Source organism: Ictalurus punctatus, chromosome 17 (assembly GCF_001660625.3).
Source record: "Ictalurus punctatus breed USDA103 chromosome 17, Coco_2.0, whole genome shotgun sequence".
NCBI classification, from domain to species: Eukaryota; Metazoa; Chordata; class Actinopteri; order Siluriformes; family Ictaluridae; genus Ictalurus; species Ictalurus punctatus.
The window spans coordinates 93,052-117,500 of NC_030432.2; the positions used below are offsets into that span (position 1 = coordinate 93,052).

The 24,449-nt window shown below is 37.9% G+C and overlaps 3 protein-coding genes across 10 annotated transcripts in view; 2 read left to right on the top strand and 1 right to left on the bottom strand.

The window, feature by feature from the left end:
- The first annotated feature begins 228 nt into the window (after window positions 1-228).
- On the top strand, window positions 229-10,922 carry LOC108277653 (uncharacterized tomt). Of its 7 annotated transcripts, none has more exons than XR_008398248.1 (3): window positions 229-766; window positions 1,782-1,862; window positions 9,796-10,922. XR_008398248.1 is itself a non-coding variant. In XM_053687476.1 (3 exons), the coding sequence occupies exons 1-3, from the start codon at window positions 1,131-1,133 to the stop codon at window positions 9,927-9,929; spliced, it is 273 nt and encodes a 90-aa protein (XP_053543451.1). In that variant the 5' UTR covers window positions 1,079-1,130; the 3' UTR covers window positions 9,930-10,922. The 7 variants fall into 7 exon arrangements, 1 of the variants encoding a protein (XP_053543451.1); XR_008398244.1 differs by having other exon boundaries at window positions 239-766; window positions 9,789-10,922; XR_008398246.1 differs by lacking the exon at window positions 229-766 and adding an exon at window positions 1,061-1,141 and having other exon boundaries at window positions 9,789-10,922.
- A 936-nt stretch (window positions 10,923-11,858) lies between these two features.
- tomt (transmembrane O-methyltransferase) lies at window positions 11,859-15,784 on the top strand. Its single transcript, XM_053687475.1, has 3 exons — window positions 11,859-13,651; window positions 14,365-14,561; window positions 15,099-15,784. Exons 1-3 carry the CDS (start codon window positions 13,390-13,392, stop codon window positions 15,417-15,419), a joined length of 780 nt encoding a protein of 259 aa, XP_053543450.1. The 5' UTR covers window positions 11,859-13,389; the 3' UTR covers window positions 15,420-15,784.
- Window positions 15,785-18,932: 3,148 nt separating this feature from the next.
- The window catches only part of anapc15 (anaphase promoting complex subunit 15), a 13,936-nt gene continuing 8,419 nt past the window's right edge, over window positions 18,933-24,449 (bottom strand). For both annotated transcript variants that reach the window (XM_053687150.1, XM_053687149.1), the window contains exons 4-5: window positions 20,103-20,240; window positions 18,933-19,351 (exon numbers count right to left, since the gene is read on the bottom strand). In XM_053687150.1, the coding sequence (XP_053543125.1) occupies window positions 19,304-19,351; window positions 20,103-20,240 (186 nt within the window). In that variant the 3' untranslated portion in view covers window positions 18,933-19,303. The remainder of the gene's footprint in view (window positions 19,352-20,102; window positions 20,241-24,449) is intronic.

Consider the following 24,449-nt stretch of genomic DNA (forward strand, 5'->3'; position numbering starts at 1 on the left):
TAATGACGCGGGCTGTTCATCTAATTATGTTCTATAACATGTCAAACGGGAACATGACGGGAGTATTCTAAAAGCGACTCATGTAAACACCTTAATCACATTATTATCTTACTGTAAGATAATAATGTAAGATAATTACTGTAAGATAACCTTAATCACATTATTATCTTACTGTAAGATAATAATGTGATTAAGGTGTTTACATGAGTCGCTTTTAGAATACTCCCGTCATGTTCCCGTTTGACATGTTATAGAACATAATTAGATGAACAGCCCGCGTCATTACGTCACCGCGCCACGCCGTCCGACGTCCCTCCAGAATTTCACTTATCTACATGCAGTTCGTCTTCGTTATGGGACCGTATACAGTTTTGGGTGTTTTTATGTAATTTTTTTACGAACGCTTTAAGTGCAGTTAATTATTTCTCATGCTGTACGTGCTAATAGACAACTGCTTGAAGCGGTGGGTGTGTCCCAAATCGCGTAGTTACTGTCTATATAGTAGCCGAGATACATGTATTTTTCCCCACTACAGGCCTATAGTAGGAAAGTATGCGATTTGGGACACAGCCGAACTCTCTTGTTCGCCGTAAAACGTAAAACTGCCGTGTGTGATCGTGTCCTGTCGCAAAATGCGGTGAAAACTCCCACACGACGCTCATAATGTGATTAAGGTGTTTACATGTCACTACTACACGTCCATAATGTGACTAAAACAGGAATACTCCACCTGTCTTAATTCAATTATGACCTTAATTAGATTAAGGTAAGTAAAAATTGTTGTTTACATGGTAGTTTCTTCATTAGAGTATGGTCTTAATCTGATTAAGAGTGGATTATTGTTGTCCATGTAAACGCAGCTAATGAGAACAAAGTACCGGCAACGCAAACTATAGGCCTACAATTTATGTAGACTGGGCAGAGAGGTGCCAATACTTTGTACAGCGCAGCACATGGAAACAGTAAACGCCTATATTTAATGGGTTGTATTTAACAATCCATTCAACTGATTGGTCCGCACACAAACTCGGTTATGACGTAGACTGAAGTGATTGGACAACCTAGAGGGGAACTTGTTTTAACTTTGTGCTGCCGAGAAACCTGAAAAGAAAAAAAAAACGGAAAGGCAGATGGACAAACGGTACCTGCCGTTTCTCACGCTCATGCTGTTGCTCGGCGTTTCCGCCGGTAAATCAGAGCAAATTAAATTAGACGGATTAACGGCAGATGTGGTTTCCGATTTTGTCACGTCGGTGGAATTCGACAGCACGCGCTCCGTGTGCAGGCCCGTACCGCGTGCCATGACTCTGTGCCGCGGTCTCGGGTACGCGCATATGCGGCTTCCCACGCTGCTGGGTCACGAGAGCGCGCGGGAAGTGCAGCAACAGTCGGGCGCGTGGTTGCCTCTGGTCAATAAACGGTGTCACCGAGACAACACCCGGTTCCTGTGCTCGCTCTCGGCCCCCGCGTACCTACCGGAGCTCGACTGTTATGAACGCTTTTGTCTTCCCGTGGCCGGACGCGTTTAACTGTAGCCGCTTCCCCGGATTTAATTCAACACTATGCGTTCCTGGAACTGACGACACCAGGCGCGTGGAGGTTATTGACGTCATCCAAAGTTTTTCCTAAAGATCTCATTTGAAATAGAGAAGACGCTCTGCCTTTCGTGTCTAGTTTCACACCGCAGGCTTTATTTAATGTGATGATTTCACTGATGGCATTTCTCGAACAAAAGTAGGTGGAATTCTGGGTAATCAGGTGTGTTTCTCTCCACTGTGCAGGTACGGTACTCTGTGACGCCTGCAGCCCAGAATCCGAGGCAGAGAAGGAGATCGAGGAAAACCTCTGCAGAAGTTCGTTTGGTGAGTGTGTGAGATCTGTGTGAATTCAGCGTTTAGATGGTGTTACCAGTGGAAAAGTGAAAAGCAGTACTTTAGGCATCTCTTTTAGGACTCTAATAAACCTTATTGTTCACTTTGGTATAGATCAATCTTGCTTCCAGAACTTTTGTGGCTCAGCTCTGTATTTCTTTGCCTTCTGGCCTTCTGATTCTTACTGACTCGGACCTGTACCATGAAGCCGGTTTAGGTGACTAGACAGGTAAATTTCAGTTTAGTGCCAACCTAAACCTGGGGTTTAGGTAACATGAAAGAGGCCCGGTGTTAATCGCCAAAGTAACGTGCTCCACAGTTAACCTGCTCTGGGGCAGGTTATGTTCTGGGTAAGAGAATTCAAACCCAACTTGGAAGGATAAGCTGTGATCAAAGTGACAACAACAACAGTAATAATAATAATAATAATAGTAATAATAATAATAATAATAATAATAATAAAAAAACTAAATAAATAAACTTTATTTTATAGAGCACCTTTAAAAGCAGCTGCACAAAGCGCTGTACACAATTTATAAGTTAATAATAAATGTAGACATCAGCAGCCACATGCAAGTTTAAAAAAGTAAGTCTTAAGTAGAGCTTTAAGTGCCAAAGGTCTGAGCTTCTCTAAATTCAGGAGGAAGAGAGTCCAAAGTGATGGAGCAGAGACAGAAGTTCTGTCACCCAGAGATTTTAGGCGGGTTTGTGGAATACTTAATGGATTACACTGAGGAGCGCAGTTTGTGATTTGAGGTGTAAGGGATTAATAAAGCAGGTAAATAATGTTGAGCCAAGCCATGTAGTGCCTTGTATGTCAGCATCATGATCTTAAAATGGACACGGAACCTGACCGGGAGCCAGTGTAAGGACTCCAGAACAGGAGTACTATGATTGCATGTGCTGGTTCTCGTCAGGATCCTGGCAGCAGAGTTTTGTAAACATTGAAGCTTAGTGAGTGTGGAATTAGAAACGCAGGCTAAAACGGCGTTACAGTAATCTATATGAGAGACAATACATGAGTTTATCAGCTTTTCAGCCACAGAGAAGTTTAGCACAGGCTGCAGTCTTGCTATATTTCTGAGGTGAAAGAAGGGTGCTTTTATCAGTGCTCTGAACAAAACAATCAAATGTAAGACTGGTATCAAAGTCTCCAAAACCAAGCCATCAACCGACAGAGACAGTGGAGCAGCTTTGACAATTTGATGATGGGAACCTATAAGCATAACTTTGGTTTTCCTGCTATTCAGACACAAAGTTATTCATCCATGTTTTTATCTCAGAAATACAGTTAGAAAGAAAGCAAACATCAAGGTTTTCACCAGATTTTGAGTGAATGTAGATTTGGGTATCGTCAGCGTAAAAGTGATAATGGAGTCCGAGCGATCGCAGCAGATGCCCAAGTGGAGATAGATAAATATTGAACAGTAAAGGGCCTAAAACTGATCACTGAGGAACACCAGTGAGCAATGGCTTCACCGTTTCTTTGTAATCCTGTAGACGTCGCAGAGCAACTTGTAAGAAGGGCTCTTCACAGAGAAAGACATTTTAGGGATAGACAAAATCCCCTGTCTTTCCCTGATACTTACTTGCATAAAATATATAGTTTTTCCACAGATGGAATCTCATATCTTTGTCAATCTTGAGCCGTACATTGTATGTATTGTGTTGTGTTTATTTTATTTTAATTTTTTTTGTGTATGGTATGTGGTTGCATTATTCCTGTCCTATTATATTTTCACAAGTTGATATTTATTTTTTAAATATTTTTAATTAAAACAATTTGCATTTATATTAAATGAAATTACATAAAATATGTTGGGGTTATAAGTTTTCAATCTGTTTATTCTCACTGTGAACTTTTAAAAGTTAACTTACGCATTTACACAGTGTTCTACCAGCAATTTTCTCGAGCTTTGGCAGCCGCATTGGTGTTGCTTTTTTTGGTTAGTGTAGGTTTCAATTCCAAATTTTTGCACAATACTATCTAGCTGTTAGACTGGGAGTAAAAAGTATTTGCCCCATCCTGATTTCTTCTGTTTTTGTGTGTATCTCATTCTAAATAGTTTTAGATCTTCAGACAAAATACAACATAAAACAAAGGCAACCTGAGTAAACACACAATGCAGTTTGATTGATTGATTGATTGATTGATTGATTGATTGATTTTATTGAAGCAAAAAAAAGTTATTCAACACCTATCACCAGTGCCCCCTTAAATTTAAAATCTGGTTGTGCCACCTTTATGGATGAGTCGGTGCTGTGCTGTGCACTTCTGGGAAGGTTCAGTACTGCACTGAGTTTTTCCGTTTGGAGATAACGGCTCTCACTGTGGTTCTTTGGAGTCCCAGAGCCTTTGAAATAGCTTTGTATTTCAATCACCTTCTTCCTCATCATTTCTAGAATTTCTTTCAATTTTGGCATAGTGTGTTACAACTTCATGCAGTTGTAAAAGTTCTATTTGAGTGTAGATGTGATTGAACAGGGTTTGCAGTAATCAGGTCTGGTTGTGTCTAGTCCAGATGAACCCCGTTATCAATGCAGTTTCATAGATTTAGGGAATTGGTAACTATGGGGCAAATACATTTTCACACAGGCCCAGTTGGCATTGGGTAACTTTTTTTTTTTTTCTTTCAATAGATAACTATCATTTATTTTGTGTTTACTCAGGTTGCCTTTGTTTTATCTTAGATTTTGTTTCAACTTCTGAAATGGTTTAGTATCAGATGTACACAAAAACATAAGAAATCAGGATGGGGATTTTGTACTGTATGCTGCTTTTTTCCATGTTGAACACAATTAGTTGTTCAGTGCCAATGTCACGCTTTTATGTGCACATGCTCGTGGACTAATCATAGCTTGAAGGCCTGTTGACACCGGGACTTTTTTGCAGCGCATTAAACGGTCCGTTTTTCAACGCATCTTTTTTGTTCACACCCAGGCTTTAAACGTGGGCAAAGCTGAATGGAAGTGCAAATTCACTCCCTGACGGTAGATGGCGCTTATTGAAAAGCAGAAATACCCTGGTACACAAGGTGGTGCTGCACAACTTTCCGTTTCTGACGCTCACTTATCACTGAAGAAGAAGAGACCCAGTATTCGCATCTTTAAGCCGTTCACACACTTTTTGCAAACTCGCTAAAACACCTATGCACTTTTGTGAAATGTAAAATCTTTGCAACAAATACTTCTTTAAAGCGAAATCCTCAAAGTTCTCATTTTAAATGGTATACTCTTTTTAAATAAGTAATGATTTGAATTGTATCAGTTCACAGCAATAGCATTCACATACTTATGGGAAGACCCAGATTATTATTATTTTTTTATATATAATATTTTGGGAGGGGAGGGGTATAAGGCAACTATTGTGCCCAAAAATGTTAATGTTCCTATACATTGATGAAGTGTAGATTATGAATAGTCTTTTTTGTGATCAATATAATAATACAGCGACTCAATAATGGGGCACTTGGCTATTTGAATAAAAGGTCAAGAATACTTTTATTCATAAATATGTCAGGTGCAAAATAAATACAATGGACTATCAGTCAGCAAATTATCACTTGCAGGGAAGAGACAATAAAACAATGCTATTTAGTGTAGAAAACAACAAAAAATTAAATGGATCATTTATAGTATATGCTTGCACTTAAGTGTCATCAAAAAATAATAACATTAATACGCTTTTTAGTTTTTAGTGTTTAATATTGAATCTGGTGCTTTCAAAGGACAGCTTGTTTGTGTGTAGGCAGAAGGATTTATTAGCAGTGAGCTTTTAATTTCTTCTTTGTCTTCTTTTTCAGCTTCTTTTTCGTCTGTAAGACAGTTTTGTACTTGAGCACCAAGTCATACTTTTATGTAACTTCAGGGACTCCGGGCACATGAACAAAAGCGCGAATCTCATCAGACGGCCACTTTAACACAGCGCGTCAAAAAAACCCAAACAAACACTAACCCCGCGACGTAAAAAAAAATTACTCTTTGATGCCATGCATTTTACGCCTGGGTGTGAAGACTCCCGTTGACAGCAGTTGGGGCGTTAAACCCGACTGTTTTTTCACACCGCAAAAATCGTCCCAGTGTGAACACGGCTTCACTCAAACGCCTTCATCTGTATTCAGCAAAATAACAGGAAGTCGGCTTTGTTTGTTCTATAAATTTAAGTGTGTGTGACACTGGGGGAAAAAAGTATTGAACACGCTAACTGAAATGTATGTAATACTTATTGGAGAAGTCTTTGTTTGTAATGACGCTTCAAGACGCTTCCTGTATGAAGAGATTAATGTTCCGCAGTATTCAGGTGTGATTTTGGTCCGTTCTTCTAAACATATTGTCTTTAAATCGTGTTCAGTTGGATTTCAGTCAGGTGATTGACTGGACCATTCTAACACCTTGATTTCTTTTCTCTGAAACCAATTGAGAGTTTCCTTTACTGTATGATTTGGATCGTTGTCCTGCTGGAAGCATGTTGTAATTGCAGTCCCAAGGCCAAAGTAGCAACCATAGTCACAGTAACCACAGCGAGAACGTCCATGTGGAATTGGAGTAATGAGAGCTCCATCCAGAGGTAGGGCATCCGAATGGATCAGGCAGGTCTGGAGAGCAGAAAGGATCAGGATCTCTAGTATCTCCATAAAATCATGTGTGGTTCGACAGAAGTGGAGAGGGAGGTAAGAGAGGGAAAGATTAAATAAGACTGTACTTTGCATAAAGGAAGGTCTAATCATGGTTAGCTTGCATAAACAAATACGTTTTAAGCTTAGACTTAAACACTGAGACTGTGTCTGAGTCCCGAACACTAATAGGAAGACTGTTCCATAACTGTGGGGCTCTATAAGAGAAAGCTCTTCCCCCTGCTGTAGCCTTCACTATTCGAGGTACCGTCAAATAGCCTGCATCTTTTGACCTAAGTAGGCGTGGCGGATCATATAAAACCAAAAGGTCGCTCAGGTACTCTGTCGCGAGATCATTTAGTGCTTTATAGGTTAATAAGAGTATTTTATAATTAATGCGAGATTTTACTGGGAGCCAATGCAGTATTGATAATATCGGTGTGATATGGTCGTATCTTCTGGTTCTAGTTAGGACTCTAGCAGCTGCATTCTGGACTAACTGGAGTTTATTTATATTCCTACTGGAACATCCAGACAGTAAGGCATTACAGTAATCTAATCTAGAGGTGACGAATGCATGAACTAGTATTTCCGCATCATGTAGTGACAATATGTTTCTTATCTTAGAAATATTTCTGAGATGAAAGAAGACTATCCTAGTAATATTATCTACATGAGCGTCAGATGATAGACTGGAGTCAATAATCACTCCAAGGTCTTTAACTGCTGCACATGATGAAACAGAAAGACCATCCAGAGTAACCATGTGATCAGAAAGAATACTTCTCGCTACACGTGGGCCTAATAAAAGTATTTCTGTTTTATCAGAATTAAGTAGAAGGAAGTTAGTTAACATCCAATGTCTAATGTCCTTTACACATTCCTCAACTTTACTAAGCTTCTGTCTGTCCTCTGGCTTCGCTGAAACATACAACTGTGTATCATCAGCATAACAGTGGAAGCTAATTCCATGTTCACGAATAATTTGACCTAGGGGTAGCATATATAAAGTAAAGAGCAGTGGGCCTAAAACAGAACCCTGTGGAACTCCAAAAGTAACCTCAGTACGCATGGAGAAATCACCATTTACATCTACGAACTGTTAACGATCGGTCAGATAAGACCTGAGCCAGGAGAGGACTGTTCCCTTAATACCAACAACATTTTCTAATCTGTCAGGGAGAATAGTGTGATCTATAGTATCAAAAGCTGCACTAAGGTCGAGTAACACAAGCAGCGAGACACAACCCTGATCGTAAGTCAGTAGAAGGTCATTTACTACTTTAACTAACGCTGTCTCTGTGCTATGATGAGGTCTAAATCCTGACTGATACATTTCATGAATGTTATTCCTATCTAAGTACGAGCATAACTGCTGTGTACAACCTTTTCTAAAATCTTAGAGATGAAGGGGAGATTTGATATTGGTCTATAGTTGGACAATTGAGACGGGTCAAGGTCAGGTTTTTTAATCAAGGGTTTAATAACTGCTAATTTAAGTGATTTAGGTACATAGCCAGTGCTTAGGGAAGAATTGATTATATTTAGAAGTGGTTCAATTACTCCTGGACAAATCTGTTTAAACAAACATGTAGGTACGGGATCTAGTATGCAAGTTGATGAATTAGCTGAAGAGATTAATGTAGCTAGTTCGGTCTCTCTAAGGCGAGTAAAACATTCTAAACGTTGATCTGATATTGCTACATTATCATCTACAGGGTTAGTTCTAATACTGTCTGGTTTTAATTTAATAGCCTGAATTTCACATCTAATAATTTTCAATCTTACCAATGAAAAATTTCATGAAATCTTCACTGCTGTGTAATGATTGAGTTTCTTTCTGTAGTGGTTTTATTCCTACTTAATTTTGCTTCTCTGTTGAATAGAAATCTCGAATAGTTTTGTTGTCTCCTATTAAGGTGGAGAGAGAGACTTTTCTAGCATCACTAAGAGATTGTCTATAGTACAGTAGACTCTCATTCTATGCTGTTTGAAATATTATCAATTTGGTTTTGTGCCATTTACGTTCTAATTGTCGAGTTGTCTGTTTTAAGGTACGCGTTTGATCGTTATACCAGGGTGCTAACTTTTTCTGTCTAATTTTCTTTTGAGTGGAGACACTCTATCTAGTGTGTAGTGGAGTGTTGTCTCTATGCTTAGAGACAACTCTCCGCTACACGATAGATAGTATCTCCACTCAAATGAAAATTAATGATCCCATAGAACTTGATCATGCGACTGAATGCTTTCAGTCACCTGATCAAGTTCTATGGGATCAGACTGTGATCCAAATCTAATTAATGTCTCTGGGAGGTTATTCCCAGTATTTCATAGGCTTGTCCAAATGAGTTGTAGCAAACTTTAAACGAGATTCGACATGCCTTTTTCTTTAGTAATGGAGTCTTGCGGGTGAGCGTGAGCAGCGGAGTGCACTGCCTATTGTTTTCTCTGTGACGATGGCACCTGCTGCCTCCAAGTGTTTCTGGAGCTCTTTCCGAGTGGTCCTTGGCTCTTGTGCTACTCTTCTGACAGTTCTTTTGACTCCCTGGTCAGAAATCTTGTGAGGAGCTCCTGTGCGTGGCCGGTTGATGACTGAGTGATGTTGTTTCCACTTGTGGATAATGGCTCCAATGGTGCTTACTGGAAGATCCAGAAGTTTTGAAATACGTCTGTATCTCAATATGTTGATTCCATCAATATGTTTAGCAACAATAAGGTTGTGAAGGTCTTGGGAGAGCTCTTTGCTTTTACCCATCATGAGATGTTTCTTCTGTGACACCTTGGTAACGAAAAGCCTTTTTATAGACCATCAATTTACTAACCCAGTTGATATTATTTTGCACAGACAGGGGGTATAATTACTTCCGGATTTCAGATGGTTCCTTGCCTTACCTTGCCTTGGAGAACTGCTTTTTGTTAGCGTGTTCTTTTTTTAAAATAATTTTTTCCTGTGTCATTCCACTTTATTACACAGAACTTTATTTATGGACTTTAATGTTGTGAATTCTTTATATTTCCAGATTTCTTGAGTTAATACTGATGACTGTTGAAAATTTCATGTGACATGTTCAATACTTATTTCACCCACTGTGTGTGTGATTTTTATATATATATATATATATATATATATATATATATATATATATATATATATATATATATATATATATATATATATATATATATATATATATATATATATATAAAAAATGTGTGTGTATGTAATATGTATAATATACAATTTTATTGATTAGCATAAACGAAGGACACTGCCTATTTTCAGTTTCTGCTCCTCCCCAATCAGCATTTAGGCTTCAGCTTGGCTCCTCCTCCCTGGAGGGGACAGACCTGTGAATGGAGTCTCAAGGGTGGAATCGAGTCCTATGTTGGGAAGGCACAGAGCAAGAACAACAGGTGGCAATGCAGCAGAACACTGTCTGGCTGACAGACGCTGATAACTGCTCATGTCAGGCACTGGATGGGCGGAGCTTAGGTCCACTTCTGGCATTGGGGAAAATGGAGGATGGACGCATTGTTCTCTTCCAACTCGTGAAATGGCCTCACCATGAGAGAGAGCTGAAAAAGTTCATCAGGAAACTGTGCAAGAAGCCATGCTGAAGTTCCTACTGATAAATGCGAAAAATTGTTTGTGGTGTTGTCCGTTAGCAGCACCCTAAATTTTAGTCATGGTCAGTATTTTTGAAAAACATTTTTCTTCAACACATTTTGCTTAAGTTGAAAGGTGAGGCCTGGTAGTTTGATGTCGGGTGAAAAGAAAATTGGTTATATAAGCTTTAAGGAATTAAATAAGTTTATTAGAAGGCAGATTTACACCCAATTTACTGTCAGCAGGAGTGGAGCTAGCATTTACTTGATATTTACTAGCAAACATGGTGAATGGTTTTAATTATAGATGATTGTAATTAGCCTAATGTTAACTAGCTTCCTAGTGCTTTGATTTACTTACGAAACACAATACTTACCCTGTGCTTAGCTTTCTTGTTAGCTAACTTAGCTAGTCACTAAGCTCCAGAAGTTACTGCTGGAGAGAACATTAGCTGAGCTAACTACACAGCAATGTTGACACATGTGCACTTTGGAATTTTTGTGTGTTTAACTGTGTTAATAGCTGCACTATATTAATTAAGCTAATTTCATCTGGACACTATTTTTAGAAAGTGTTTAATCAAAGAGTTGGATTTTTAAAGTGCAATCAATTATGACATTTTCTTTATTTTTACATGCCAGATTAAATAAAATTTTTTATTAGGTTTTAATTTTAGGTGGTCTTTCTATTTTGTTATGATTTATTCACAATCTGATGCACTGTTGGTCTTGATGTAAAACAAGTTTAATGCATTTCCTCATGTGATTTTTCTGACTATGTGAAGTTTTATGCTAACATGAGTACTCGATTAAAGGGAGAATGTTTTCCTCATTAATGTCTCTATCGAAGTTAAAATAACTTCATCTTCAACACTGGGCAATGAAGGTGGGAATACATCCTGGTTGAAACCCCAGTTCGCCGTAGGACACAATACACATTCACGTAGGGCCAGTTTATCTTCGCCCTCTGGCATGTTACTGGGAGGAAACCAACATGGACATTGGGAGAACATGTGAAACAGTAACCTGAGCTAAGGGTGGGACCCTGAGGCTGTGTGGCTATGAAACCCTCTACTGTACTCTTCCTGGACTGAGTTTAAGGGAAGAAACATTCAGCACTGCACCTGATTTATAATAATGTTTTCTGTATAATCAGTTCATTGACATGGTGTGATAAAGCCAAGGGGGTGCGTGCTCAGAGCTGCTTAGTGTAAGCGGAGCACAGGGGTTAATTAATAATTCAGAGCAGGGAGCTCATTGGCTATACTGTCTCCAATCCACCACATGCACAATGAAATGTATTCAACTTCTGATCAGTTCACCCATAGTCTTCTCATCTGAAAAGCAGAGGAACCCACACAGGAACCGTGACATCAAGCTGCAAGGTGAGTTGCAGCTGCAGGTGTGTGTGCATGTGCTGTGTATCTGATGAGCATCAGCAGTGTTTGTTTCAGTGATAATTCAGTCAGGTTATAGTGTTCCACAGTGTTCAGTGAATTCAGCTGTTCTGAGGGCAGCTTCTACATCATTCTTCCGGGCCTGTATATTTTACTTACCATATCTCTAACAACATTGTTCACCTGTCAAGTGGTCAGTTTTGATGGACTGACCTAAGATGAGTGTGTATTTGATAATAGTGTCTCTGGTTACTGAGGTATAGAAGGTTCTGGAAAAAGATTATATTAAGAAGAATTAAAGCTGTACAGAGTTGGTTTAAATTAAAACCTGTTCACACAGAGTGTGTGTGTGTGTGTGTGTGTGTGTGTTTAATGAATGAATCCAGTTACATGTTCTCTTATTTAAGGCAGGAAATTCTTTTAAGTTCCAATAAAAAGCTTTATTTACACCCTAATCAATACAAAATACATTTTTTTAAATGACTCACTGAGCAGATAAATAAAAAATATTATTTTAAAGTTAAAGTCCCTGTGAAGTGCCTTAAACATGCAGTGTCATTCAATGTGTTGATCATTTCCACTGAAACAGGAAGTCAGGGAAGGACACATCGAATGGCTCCTCCCCTTTTAAAAATAATCCACAAAGCATTTATCTTCCCTTCCAGTTAGTGGATGCAAGCCTGAGCAATAAAGTGAATGATTTTTCAAGCCATTTTCTTCTCATCCAACTCTCATTTGGAAAACTGAATAAACCTTGTGCGTTCGAACAGCCAAAGACGCACGCTTGCTGATATGATTTCTCTCACTCAACAATGCAATGTGATTTATAATGTTTGGGGTGGGAGAGCATTTGCTTGGACAGAAAATCTGATGAGAAGCTGAAGTGCAGAATGATGTCATCAGAATTGTTGATCCGTATTAGTGGTAGAGACTGTAAATTTTAAATGCATAATATCATCTAAATATGAATTTTTTCATCATTTTGGAGCGCAGTAGCTTATAGATTACCTTACGACTGACATATTCATATTGAGTTTTTTATCAGTCAAATAAAAATGTAGAATCTTGGCAGATGACATAAATCAGTATGATGTTGGAGTTTTGCTGTTCAATCAGATTATAATTCATTCATATTTATGTACAAAATATTAATTTACATTTCTGTAAAACCTCTGTCTTTATTTGAAATAACTGTTTATTTAGGACACTACCTTACGTCCTCTCTGATATAGAAACACTACATAGTATGACCTACTCATAAGTAGATCTAAACAATTACAGGAATGTATAGTCTGAGGAATCATGGTTTATTAGCATGCTAGCATTATTTACACATGAAATTTCAGCATCCTGTTAAAATAGAGAAAAATATCTCAATCACATGATTTAGAATGATTTCACTTAAGTGCGTTTAGAGAAAGAAACTGCCGAAGCCTAGAGGCTTTACACTGGTGTGTGTGTGTGTGGGTGGGTGGAGTTGTGTGCTGCAGTTTCACTAAATAATAAATAACATTTCATGATGTCATTATCGTCATGGAGGATGAGAACATGGGGGGAGGGTTGGTAACACACTCAAACTGGTAGAATGCTAATATGCTAACAAGCAGTGCTGCGTCATATTGGGGCAGGTTTCCCAGGACAGGATCGAGGCTGGAGAGGATATGAGCATAGGTTTTGTCCTGGGCCATGGTGTTCTAGCATGCTAACAGTGCTTTACATTAAATTGTTTGAGCAAGCTAAGCTAATGCTACTGGACTTGCACAAAATAGGACAACCATTTTTTGCACATGCTATCTACTCATGCTATCTACTCATGCTATCTACTCATGCTACTTGTTGTAACACGTGAAGAAGAATGCTGAACATCTTTTGGTATTAAACTGCAGCAGTGCATTGTAGGAAATGGTGTCTGCAGCCATTGCTCTGGCCTTCGTGCCGTTGCTGCTCACGCTGATCATCCGGTACCGGTTCTTCTTCGTGCTGTTCTACCGGGCCGTGCTTCTACGCTGGGTTCAGGACTTTATGACAGGCATCAGTAGGGAGGAGAGAGTGTATGAGTATGTCCTGACACACGCCACACCAGGAGATCCTGACAGCATCCTCAACACCTTCGATCTCTGGTGCAGCAACATCGAGTTCATCAGCCATATAGGACCTAAAAAAGGTATAGATCACACACACACACACACAAGTTGTGTCCCAAATGACGTATTATACACTGCACTGTCTACACTACCGTGTATGAATTTTAGAAGGGTAGTATCGTCTCAAATGGAACACTAGCGGTAAGTATAAACTGTTTCCCGGTCAATGGCACATGACGTCAAATGTGACATAATGTGACGCTGCTAGCTTTAGCAGATACCCAGAGTCAACAAAAATTTATTTCCTCATTTTACTATTTATGTCAATGTTACCTTTCATGCCCAACATGACCTCAGTCACCATCAGATGGAGCTGTAATCGTCTCCACAGGCGAATTTTGCTACAAACCAAAGTCCATGACTGCTGGAAATGTAACATTTAAGGAACATAGTGCCCCACAAAGGCAAAACATGGGAATTATGCCTTGATTTAGTGAGTAATTTGTACTTTGAGAAGTTTTCTGAGCAAATTTGAGCCAGTGTCAGTGCCTGGTAGCCCCTCCCCTCTTTAGCTACATAAGCAAAGTTGTGACCGTTGAGTGCATTAAGTGTCCAGCAGTCCACACTTCGTTTTATGCAATTATGTATGCAATTTGAGACACACCTACAGTCAATTACATCAGCCATATATGACCTAAAAATGTATAGATTACACACACACAGACAAGTTCATCAGCCATATGGGACCTGAAAAGTTGAGTAAAGCTGGAATAACCATCTTCCCATGTCTCAGGTTTGATTCTGGACCGTCTGCTGAAGGAGCTTTGTCCTCTGACGGTGTTGGAACTGGGGACTCACTGCGGCTACACCACAGTGAGAATCGCACGCTCTCTGCCTCTTGGTGCTCGGCTCTACTCAGTGGAGATGGATGAGAGGAACGCGTGTGTGGCCGAGAAAATCATCCGACTGGCCGGGTTCGATGATGACACGGTGAAGATTCATAAAATTCAGTATTGTTAATTCTCCTGCTAAATGTTAATTCTCTAGTGTTTAGAGCAAGCAGCGATGTAGTCTGACAAAATTTTTAATATTTCAGTCAGAATGTTTGAGCTCTGTAAAAAGAAATTCAAAAGTCTAAATGAAAATGGTAGAAGTAAAAATTGTGTACATGCAAATGTAATTAAGTGTTAATCACACAGTAGAGTTCAGGAGGAGTTTAAACAGCACGCTGTAGAGTTCAGGAGGAGTTTAAACACCACGCTGTAGAGTTCAGGAGGAGTTTAAACACCACACAGTAGAGTTCAGGAGGAGTTTAAACAGCACGCTGTATTCAGGAGGAGTTTAAACACCACGCTGTATTCAGGAGGAGTTTAAACACCACGCTGTATTCAGGAGGAGTTTAAACACCACGCTGTATTCAGGAGGAGTTTAAACAGCACGCTGTAGAGTTCAGGAGGAGTTTAAACAGCACGCTGTAGAGTTCTAGGGGACTGAATCTTATGACCCTTCACCCCTGTCCTGTTGCAGGTGGAGCTGATTGTGCGACCCTCTGATGAGGTGATTCCCCGTTTGCGTGAGGATTTCGGTGTTGATCATCTGGACTTTGTGTTCATGGACCACTGGAAGCGGTGTTACCTGCCGGACCTGCAGGCTCTGGAGGACAGCGGGCTGCTGGGTGATGGCTCCATGGTGTTGGCTGACAACGTGTTGTTTCCCGGTGCTCCCAGCTTCCTGCGCCACGTGCGTCACTCTGGCCTCTATGAATATCGCGTGCACCGCGCCGCGCTCGAGTACATCCGGGGAATCCGTGACGGCATGGCCGAACTCGTGTACCGCGGCATCAAGTAAAGGATGAGCATCAAGCCTTATTTATTTTAAAATATAGACACTGAGCACTAGCTCTTATAAACTACTGCTACAGGGAACAAAATGTTCATGGGAACACCCAGAAAAATGAAAAATAAAGATTAAACTGCACAAAATGTAACATGCAATTTAAAAAGCATTGTTGTTTTGTGTACAAAATGTTCAGATTGTCAGTAAAATTCACTTTTGAAGGAAATAGCTCTCCATCATACAGTAAGATCCAACAGCAGACTTGTCCTTGTCACAAAAATACTGATTTAAAGTAAGCTGAATTTTATGAAGCAAAGTTATGTAATGAATGTAAAATCTCTTTTTAATTTATTATTTAACTTTCATCTCATATTAATGTTACCAACCTTCTAAATCACTTAGCTAATATTAGCATAGCTAACAATAAAAAACAATCGCAAACAGTATTTCATGGAAAGAAAACGATTAATCATCAGCTCAGCAAACATTTACATACAATTCATGGTAATGAAACTTTAACATTCAAACTTAAACATTCGGAATCTGGATTCATACAACTGTTTTTTGTTTTTTCGGTTTTATTTTTAGATTATTCTTTTATATTAACTTTTCCAGACAGGATGTGGTTAAAAAAACTTTTATTTGAAAGAGGCCTGTTTCTATAACATCACAGATACAAAAATGAATAAAACCGAAACTGTTTACATTCTCAGAAAGAATGCAGGAAATAAATTTACTGATAAATGTTTTGTCTTGGAACAAAAACACTGCAGCTCTGTGGGCTCACATGGAGCCTTCTATTGCTTACACGTCAAACAAAAATATATTTAAGATAGAAACGAAGCGATAGCTTTGTGTCTTTGAGTGTGTTTAATGAATTTCAATATATTCATTTAATGAATATATTTTAGAGTTGTTTGTAAATAAAATTGTTTGTAAATGATTATAAAAATGGAGGACAGATTTTAAACCACAGTTGTAGAATAAATCGGTTAACTCAAATATGTGAAGTTGCAGAATGCTACATTTAAATGCTATCCTCAAAAACAAATTCTACATTTAAATTAAAAGGCTCAAAAACAAAAATAAAATTAATATTAGAGAAACATTTGCAGGTTCATTCCACATATCCATGAAAAATGAAATACATTCATGTTTCAAATGCTAGAATAAATGTTTAAATAATAATAGTAATAATAACAATTTAAAGAAACACACCAAAGAGCAGAACACATCATCTGTTTTAACCCATATGAATTTTTATTTGAATCAACATATAAAAAGGTCGACTAAATTGCATAGATTTGAATCTGGAACATGTTTATTTTTTTATGGTTTTCATCTCGTTCTTACAGCAACATTACACTAACGTTCATTTTATACCTTTTCCTTTTTTAATTTCTATAAACATTTAAACAGATTTTTTTTTCAAACTGTGTGCATCTTAGTAAATACTGATATTAAAAAAAATTTTTTAAAAAAATTCATGGTTCAAAATGGTTTAACATTTCACGGTTTCATGGCTTTCTCGAAACCATATCAAATTTAGACAGTAATCTCAAATGTCAATTGTTTTCATACACAAAAGATGAAATATTTTGCTTTTTATTACAGAGGTCACAATCCTAATGTGTAAATCATCCCTACTTGAGTGTTCAAACAATTTAGCAATTAACAATCTGAATAATAATTCAAATAAAGCATTGCTGCAGTAATGACATCTTGTGTGGTAAGGACACAGTGTTAATGGTACATGTTAATAATGTAACTTTGTACTGTAGAGAACAACAGTAACAGACACAAACAGGTATTACATGTGTCAGAGATAGTAGAACATTGTAGTAAAGACTGGATCAAACTGATTTTCATGTTTCAAAAATATTATGGCCTAAACATTAATACTACTACACGAACACATACCCATAGCATCTCACCACAACTTTACATTTGTGTACCAAGCCCAACTATTTCTCATTTCAGACTGCGGAGTAATCTCATTGCAACTTCGAGGCTTTTGGTACATGTATGTTAGTAATTAAAATGAGAACAGAGCTCCTTCCATGCTGAGTCAGTAAGCATCATGTGCCTTGAGGTCACTGGTTTTGGTTCTGGCACTGGCACAAGCCCAACACTCATGTGTGTATCAGATCACATCATCCTTCATTGCCCATTTAATTGGCCACCAGCAGGTCCCAGAGCAGCAACAAGTAAGTCATAACCAGCTTCATTCACAGATAAGGCTTCTGGGGATATTGGGGTGTATGTAGCAGCAAACTGATTTAAGGACTGCAGTATGTATATTGTGTTTTGCCCTCTGGTTTCTTTTTTCCATCCTCCACGGTCTTCAGATTCTTCTCTCTTTTCATCAGTGGAGACACACTCTTTATCTGCCCATTTTCCTTTGTTTTTTTTGTAGCACTCTTTTTCCTTCCGGAGATGCTCTTCATATGTGTCTGGGTGTTTTCTCATTTCCTCTCTGCATTTCTACATTATGGTAGATGAATTTGGTCTCATCTAGGACTGCAAAGATTATGTTTATATTTAATTTACAATAGACTTAATATTTGCAATATAATATAGACCTTGAATTTGTCTCTACCACGACACAAGGTCTTCACCACAACACCTAAAGCTGCTGCGGGAAAGACATATTGCAGAAATGACATAATTTTTGCTAATATTGCAGATAATTGGCAGCTAGCAAGGTCTGCTACATAAGTTTTGACTCAGCATCTAATAGACACAAATTCAACAGTAATATAAATGCATTTTTAAAATGTAGTTCAAAATTCACAATTCCTGGACACACAATAAATACTTTGGAAGAAAACACTATCTTTACCTTATTTTCCTGGATCGTACCTTCTGTTTCCATAGAAACTAAATTTGTTTGGCTTTGAAAAAAAACTTTTACTATGATATTTGTTAAGTGTGAGACAGGTGCATTTGGATAAAAAAAAATCATATAAATGATACATAAACAAAAAAAAGAACTTTAAGATGTTGTAAAGTAATATTTATATAAAACAATTTCATTTGAAACAATGTCATATTGTAATTGACTTAGCTCATTTTGCATATCTCAACATTGAGAAGTAATTATGTTTTTATATCAATGTGATTATTAAACAGGGTTTATATTTATGAAGCATCACATGACAAATATGAACATAAATCTAAAATTTCTCTGCTGGGACTAAAAATGCAGAAAGTTGCAGAAACACCCTTTAATTAAATCCACATTATTTGTTCATATGTTGTTTCAGGTTATGTGTTACCCATTATGCACTGTGCACAAACCTCAGTTTGTGTGTGTGTTCATAAAATCTGTGTAATAAATAATAGTGTAATGTTTTCTTAGTGTTAGTCAGACTTTAGAGTAAATTATAATCAGAAGGCGGTGTCATAATGATCCATTTGACTGCACACTGCATCCTCTTGGAGCTGCAAACACCATTACATTACAAATATTTTACGGACTGAAAGAATGTTACCCTAAAGCACAATATTTCAGTACAAATAATATAAATATTCAAAATAATATTTTTATTTACAAACACTAGGTATATATAAACGTAAAACCTACAGACATTACAATCCAACACTAAGCTGGAACTCAGCAACACAGCCCCACCCTCTGTAAGCACTTTGGTTTCACTGTCACATGCCAGTTTGTTCTCACACTCCAGCACTTGTCCTTCACCAGGTGACAGTGTAATAGACTAAAGACACTCTGTTCACGTGATGGGTGTGTTATTGAAAAGTATCCAACGGTCGCATCTGATTCTCGTTAAAAAGTCAGTACTGACTCTCTTCTTCCCCCCCACACACACACACAATGCGGCACAGGCAGACAAGCAAGTGTTCCTCTGCTTTGCTGCAACAAAATATGAGGTTCAGATCATCCACTGGTCCTGGTCCTGGTCTGCTCCCTCCATATCCACCTAAACACACACACACACACACACACACACACACACACACACAATTTTAATGTGCACTATGTTTGATCATGTATGCTTTAACAGATCACACACTAATGGAACACTGTTGGTATAGACGAGTGTGACAGTGTACACAGGGTCAGAGTTTATTCTTCTCAGAAGGAGATGCAGTATTATTATAAATCATGACAAATGATAGTGATCAGTTTTAGTTTGAGAGCATTTAAAGCGCCGTCAAGTTTTCTGCAGTACAGAGACAATGCGTCACCAACTGTGTGTGTGTGTGTGTGTGTGTGTGTGTGTGTGTGTACTGTATAGGTGGCCTAAAAAAGTAAATAACATTCCCCCTCAACTCTGAACTCCTGCTCAGGAACTTGGGACGGTCTCTTCAACATGTCCACTCACAACATCAGCAGTAAACACAGCAGTAATTCTTACCTTTAAATGAGTTATACTGTATATACACGCATTAGCTTAACATCAGTATAGTATACATCAGTATGAATCAATATACAGACATTCATTTGTTAAATCTGTAACACAAACTGGAAAATATACATCACTTAGTACATTTAGCTGGCTAGCATGTAGCTAGCAAAAGACCAACAGGGAGGTGTTTATGGTTTTGCCCCGACTTTGTAGCGCAAACACAGAGGTTTTTATAAAAAAAAAAAATTAAAAAAAAAAAAAAAAGATAGGAGTTCTGACTTCCCAGCTAATGCAGCACAAAGTACTCAAAAAGAAATCTGACCTCGTTTATCTCGCCATCATCAGGAAACTCATTATAAATGTTCATGTCATCCATGTCCTGCATGTCCTCATCCTCCTCCGAGTCCTCCTCACTGTCCTCCTCATCTTCATCATCCTCTTCTTCTTCCTCATCAAATGTCTGCCAGTGATAACAGGAAATAGTGAAATCCCATCATGTGACACAGTTGCGGTCGGAAGTTTACACACCCCTTGCAGAATCTGCAAAATCTAAATACTTTTAACAAAATCAGATTGATCATAAAAATCCCATGCGATTTTTTATTTAGTCCTGTCCTGAATAAACTATTTCACATTACAGATGTTTACATAGTCTACAAGACAACATAACAGCTCAATTTATAAAAAATTACCCTGTTCAAATATTTACATACTTTTTATTAATTCTTAATAAACATTAAAACTGCTCAGGACAAACAAGAGACTTGAACACTCACAAAACATAAAAACGGTTGTGGATAATCCAGGTAACGACACAGTATTAAGAATTAATAAAAAAAAATAAAAAAAAAGAAGTATGTAAACCTTTGAACGGGGTAATTTTTGATAAATTCAGATATTATCTTGTCTTGTGGACTATATGTAAACATCTGTTCTGTGAAATAGCTTTAGTCAGGACAGGACTAAATAAAAATAGCATGGGATTTTTATGATCAATCTAATTTTGTTAACAGTATTAAGATTTTGCAGATTCTGCAAGGGGTGTGTAAACTTCCGACTGCAACTGAATTTTGTGATATTTGTACAGTGTAGTTTTAACTTTAAAGAATCAACACATTCAAAATCTCAGCTGCTTAAGCATCACATCATCGTCACTATCATGATAATTACACAACACAGTTAAATGATTTAAAAAAAAGTTAAATGTCATTTGTCACTACATGCAGAACTGAGTACTGAGAATGCAGAACTGAGAATGCAGAAGAAAGTTTTTATTTGCATTTCTTTCAGGATTGTGGAATTAATTATTATTCATTTATAAGAAGGCATAAAAGGCAGAGCTATCAGTATCGGCCGATATCACTCTGAATAATCGTTTATCCATATCGGCGGAGAAATTTAGTATCTGTGCATCTCTACTGGAGACGACATATTTTCCAGGTGATCACACGTCAGAGACGATTGACAGGGCCTGAGAGATATGCTTTCTGCGTGGGAACTCACGGAAGAGAACTTCATGGCCATTACGACAGACAATATTAGAACTGCACAGATCAATGGATGGACACAGCAGCAGAGTTTTGGACACCGGCTGCACCTTGCTATTGGTAAGTGCACATCAGCTTAACAGACACAGTGCTATAATATTCAATCATCTAACCTGGCATATCTGAGTTATGACTGGCTGCATTATTCTTTCTGTGTTTGTATGCGTCAGAAATGATAATTCATAAAAAATTATAAAATGATTAAAAAAAAAATTAGCACGATCAAATATAACGATAGTGTATAACGATCAAACGCGAACCTTAAAACAGACAACTCGACAATTAGAACGTAAACGGCGTCAAACCAAACTGGTGATATTTCAAACAGCATGGAAGGAGAGCCTACTGAAATATAGGAAATCTCTCAGCGATGCTAGAAAAATCTATTTCTCCACCTTAATAGGAGACAACAAAAACAATTCTAGATTCCTTTTCAACACAGTAGCAAAATTAAGTAGGAATAAAACCACTACAGAGAGAAACACTCAATCATTACATAGCAGTGAAGATTTCATGAAATTTTTCATTGATAAGGTTGAAAATATTAGACGTGAAATTCAGGCCATTAAATTAAAACCGGACAGTACTGTAACAAACCCATTACATGACAATGTAGCAATATCAGATCAATGTTTAGAGTGTTTTGCTCCGCTTAGAGAGACCGAACTAGCTTCATTAATCTCTTCAGCCAATTCATCAACTTGCATACTAGATCCCGTACCTACATGTTTGTTTAAACAGATTTGTCCAGGAGTAATTGAACCACTTCTAAATATAATCAGTTCTTCCCTAAGCACTGGCTATGTACCTAAATCACTTAAATTAGCAGTTATTAAACCCTTGATTAAAAAACCTGATCTTGACCCGTCTCAACTGTCCAGCTATAGACCGATATCAAATCTCCCCTTCATCTCTAAGATTTTAGAAAAGGTTGTACACAGCAGTTATGCTCGTACTTAGATAGGAATAACATTCATGAAATGTATCAGTCAGGATTTAGACCTCATCATAGCACAGAGACAGCGTTATTAAAGTAGTAAATGACCTTCTACTGACTTACGATCAGGGATGTGTCTCGCTGCTTGTGTTACTCGACCTTAGTGCAGCTTTTGATACTATAGATCACACTATTCTCCCTGACAGATTAGAAAATTTTGTTGGTATTAAGGGAACAGTCCTCTCCTGGCTCAGGTCTTATCTGACCGATCGTTATCAGTTCGTAGATGTAAATGGTGATTTCTCCATGCGTACTGAGGTTACTTTTGGAGTTCCACAGGGTTCTGTTTTAGGCCCACTGCTCTTTACTTTATATATGCTACCCCTAGGTCAAATTATTCGTGAACATGGAATTAGCTTCCACTGTTATGCTGATGATACACAGTTGTATGTTTCAGTGAAGCCAGAGGACAGACAGAAGCTTAGTAAAGTTGAGGAATGTGTAAAGGACATTAGACGTTGGATGTTAACTAACTTCCTTCTACTTAATTCTGATAAGACAGAAATACTTTTATTAGGCCCACGTGTAGCGAGAAGTATTCTTTCTGATCACATGGTTACTCTGGATGGTCTTTCTGTTTCATCATGTGCAGCAGTTAAAGACCTTGCAGTGATTATTGACTCCAGCCTATCATCTGACGCTCATGTAGATAATATTACTAGGATAGCCTTCTTTCATCTCAGAAATATTTCTAAAATAAGAAACATATTGTCACTACATGATGCAGAAATACTAGTTCATGCTTTCGTCACCTCTAGATTAGATTACTGTAATGCCTTACTGTCTGGATGTTCCAGTAGGAATATAAATAAGCTCCAGTTAGTCCAGAATGCAGCTGCTAGAGTCCTAACTAGAACTAGAAGATACGACCATATCACACCGATATTATCAATACTGCATTGGCTCCCAGTAAAATCTCGCATTAATTATAAAATACTCTTATTAACCTATAAAGCACTAAATGGTCTCGCACCACAGTATCTAAGCGACCTTTTGGTTTTCTATGATCCGCCACGCCTACTTAGGTCAAAAGATGCAGGCTATTTGACGGTACCTCGAATAGTGAAGGCTACAGCAGGGGGAAGAGCTTTCTCTTATAGAGCCCCACAGTTATGGAACAGTCTTCCTATTAGTGTTCGGGACTCAGACACAGTCTCAGTGTTTAAGTCTAAGCTTAAAACGTATTTGTTTACTCAAGCCTACCCTGACTAGATTCTGTTCTACTACTTCGCAGTCATAATTATTTTTTCTCCCTCTCTCCTTTCGCCGAGCCCCACACGAATTTATGGAGATACTAGAGATCCAGATCCTTTCTGCCTCTGGATGGAGCTCAAATCTTCTTTAATTCCAGACTGCTGGGACTACGGCTGCTCCTAAGGCCATACAGACTTCATATAAATCCATAATGAACTTTTTCACAATATCTGTTGTTACCCAGATGAGGACGGGTTCCCTTCTGAGTCGGGTTCCTCTCAAGGTTTCTTCCTCTTAAAACATCTTAGGGAGTTTTTCCTTGCCACCGTCGCCACTCAGTGTCTTGCTCAGTTGGGATAAATTCGCACCTTTAATATCTGTATACCGTGTTGATATTTCTGTAAAGCTGCTTTGAGACAATGTCTATTGTAAAAAGCGCTATACAAATAAAACTGAATTGAAAATAATGTCTGTGTTTTAAACTACTTGTGTTTTTTATTCTCATTTTCTTTTATGTGCTGATGTTCTTGTTAAGCACTTTGTTACGTGTTAAAAAGGTGCTATATAAAATAATATTTTACTTCAGCACACTAAATAAATACTGTGACAAGAATAAAAAAACTTTATAGCACCTTTCTAAATGTTACAATGTGCTTGATATTACAGTGTTACAATATAAACTTCACATTACAACATAAAACGCTACATTGAGTCATCATTAGAGTAGAAATAAAAAAAATGCTCTAGAAATGTTATTAATCTGATATTTAAGTAGTTTAAGAAGCATTTCTCCTCTTAATTAATTTTGCTATAGTTTATAAAAGCTTCAGATACAAGTGAAACCTTCAATAATATAATAATTCTTTTTGTGTGTGTGTTTGTTTCAGAAAACGGAATGAAAGATCAACATGTGGTGTGGGCAATGAGGGTG

What these genes read in the sequence shown, in the direction of transcription:
- LOC108277653 (XM_053687476.1), top strand. Translation starts at nt 1,131, where the DNA reads ATGGACAAACGGTACCTGCCGTTTCTCACGCTCATGCTGTTGCTCGGC. An exon ending in GTTGCTCGGCGTTTCCGCCG is followed by an intron (nt 1,189 to 1,781) that starts GTAAATCAGAGC and finishes TCCACTGTGCAG; the next exon opens with GTACGGTACTCTGTGACGCC. An exon ending in CCTCTGCAGAAGTTCGTTTG is followed by an intron (nt 1,863 to 9,795) that starts GTGAGTGTGTGA and finishes ATCAGCATTTAG; the next exon opens with GCTTCAGCTTGGCTCCTCCT.
- tomt (XM_053687475.1), top strand. Translation starts at nt 13,390, where the DNA reads ATGGTGTCTGCAGCCATTGCTCTGGCCTTCGTGCCGTTGCTGCTCACG. An exon ending in CCATATAGGACCTAAAAAAG is followed by an intron (nt 13,652 to 14,364) that starts GTATAGATCACA and finishes CCCATGTCTCAG; the next exon opens with GTTTGATTCTGGACCGTCTG. An exon ending in CCGGGTTCGATGATGACACG is followed by an intron (nt 14,562 to 15,098) that starts GTGAAGATTCAT and finishes GTCCTGTTGCAG; the next exon opens with GTGGAGCTGATTGTGCGACC.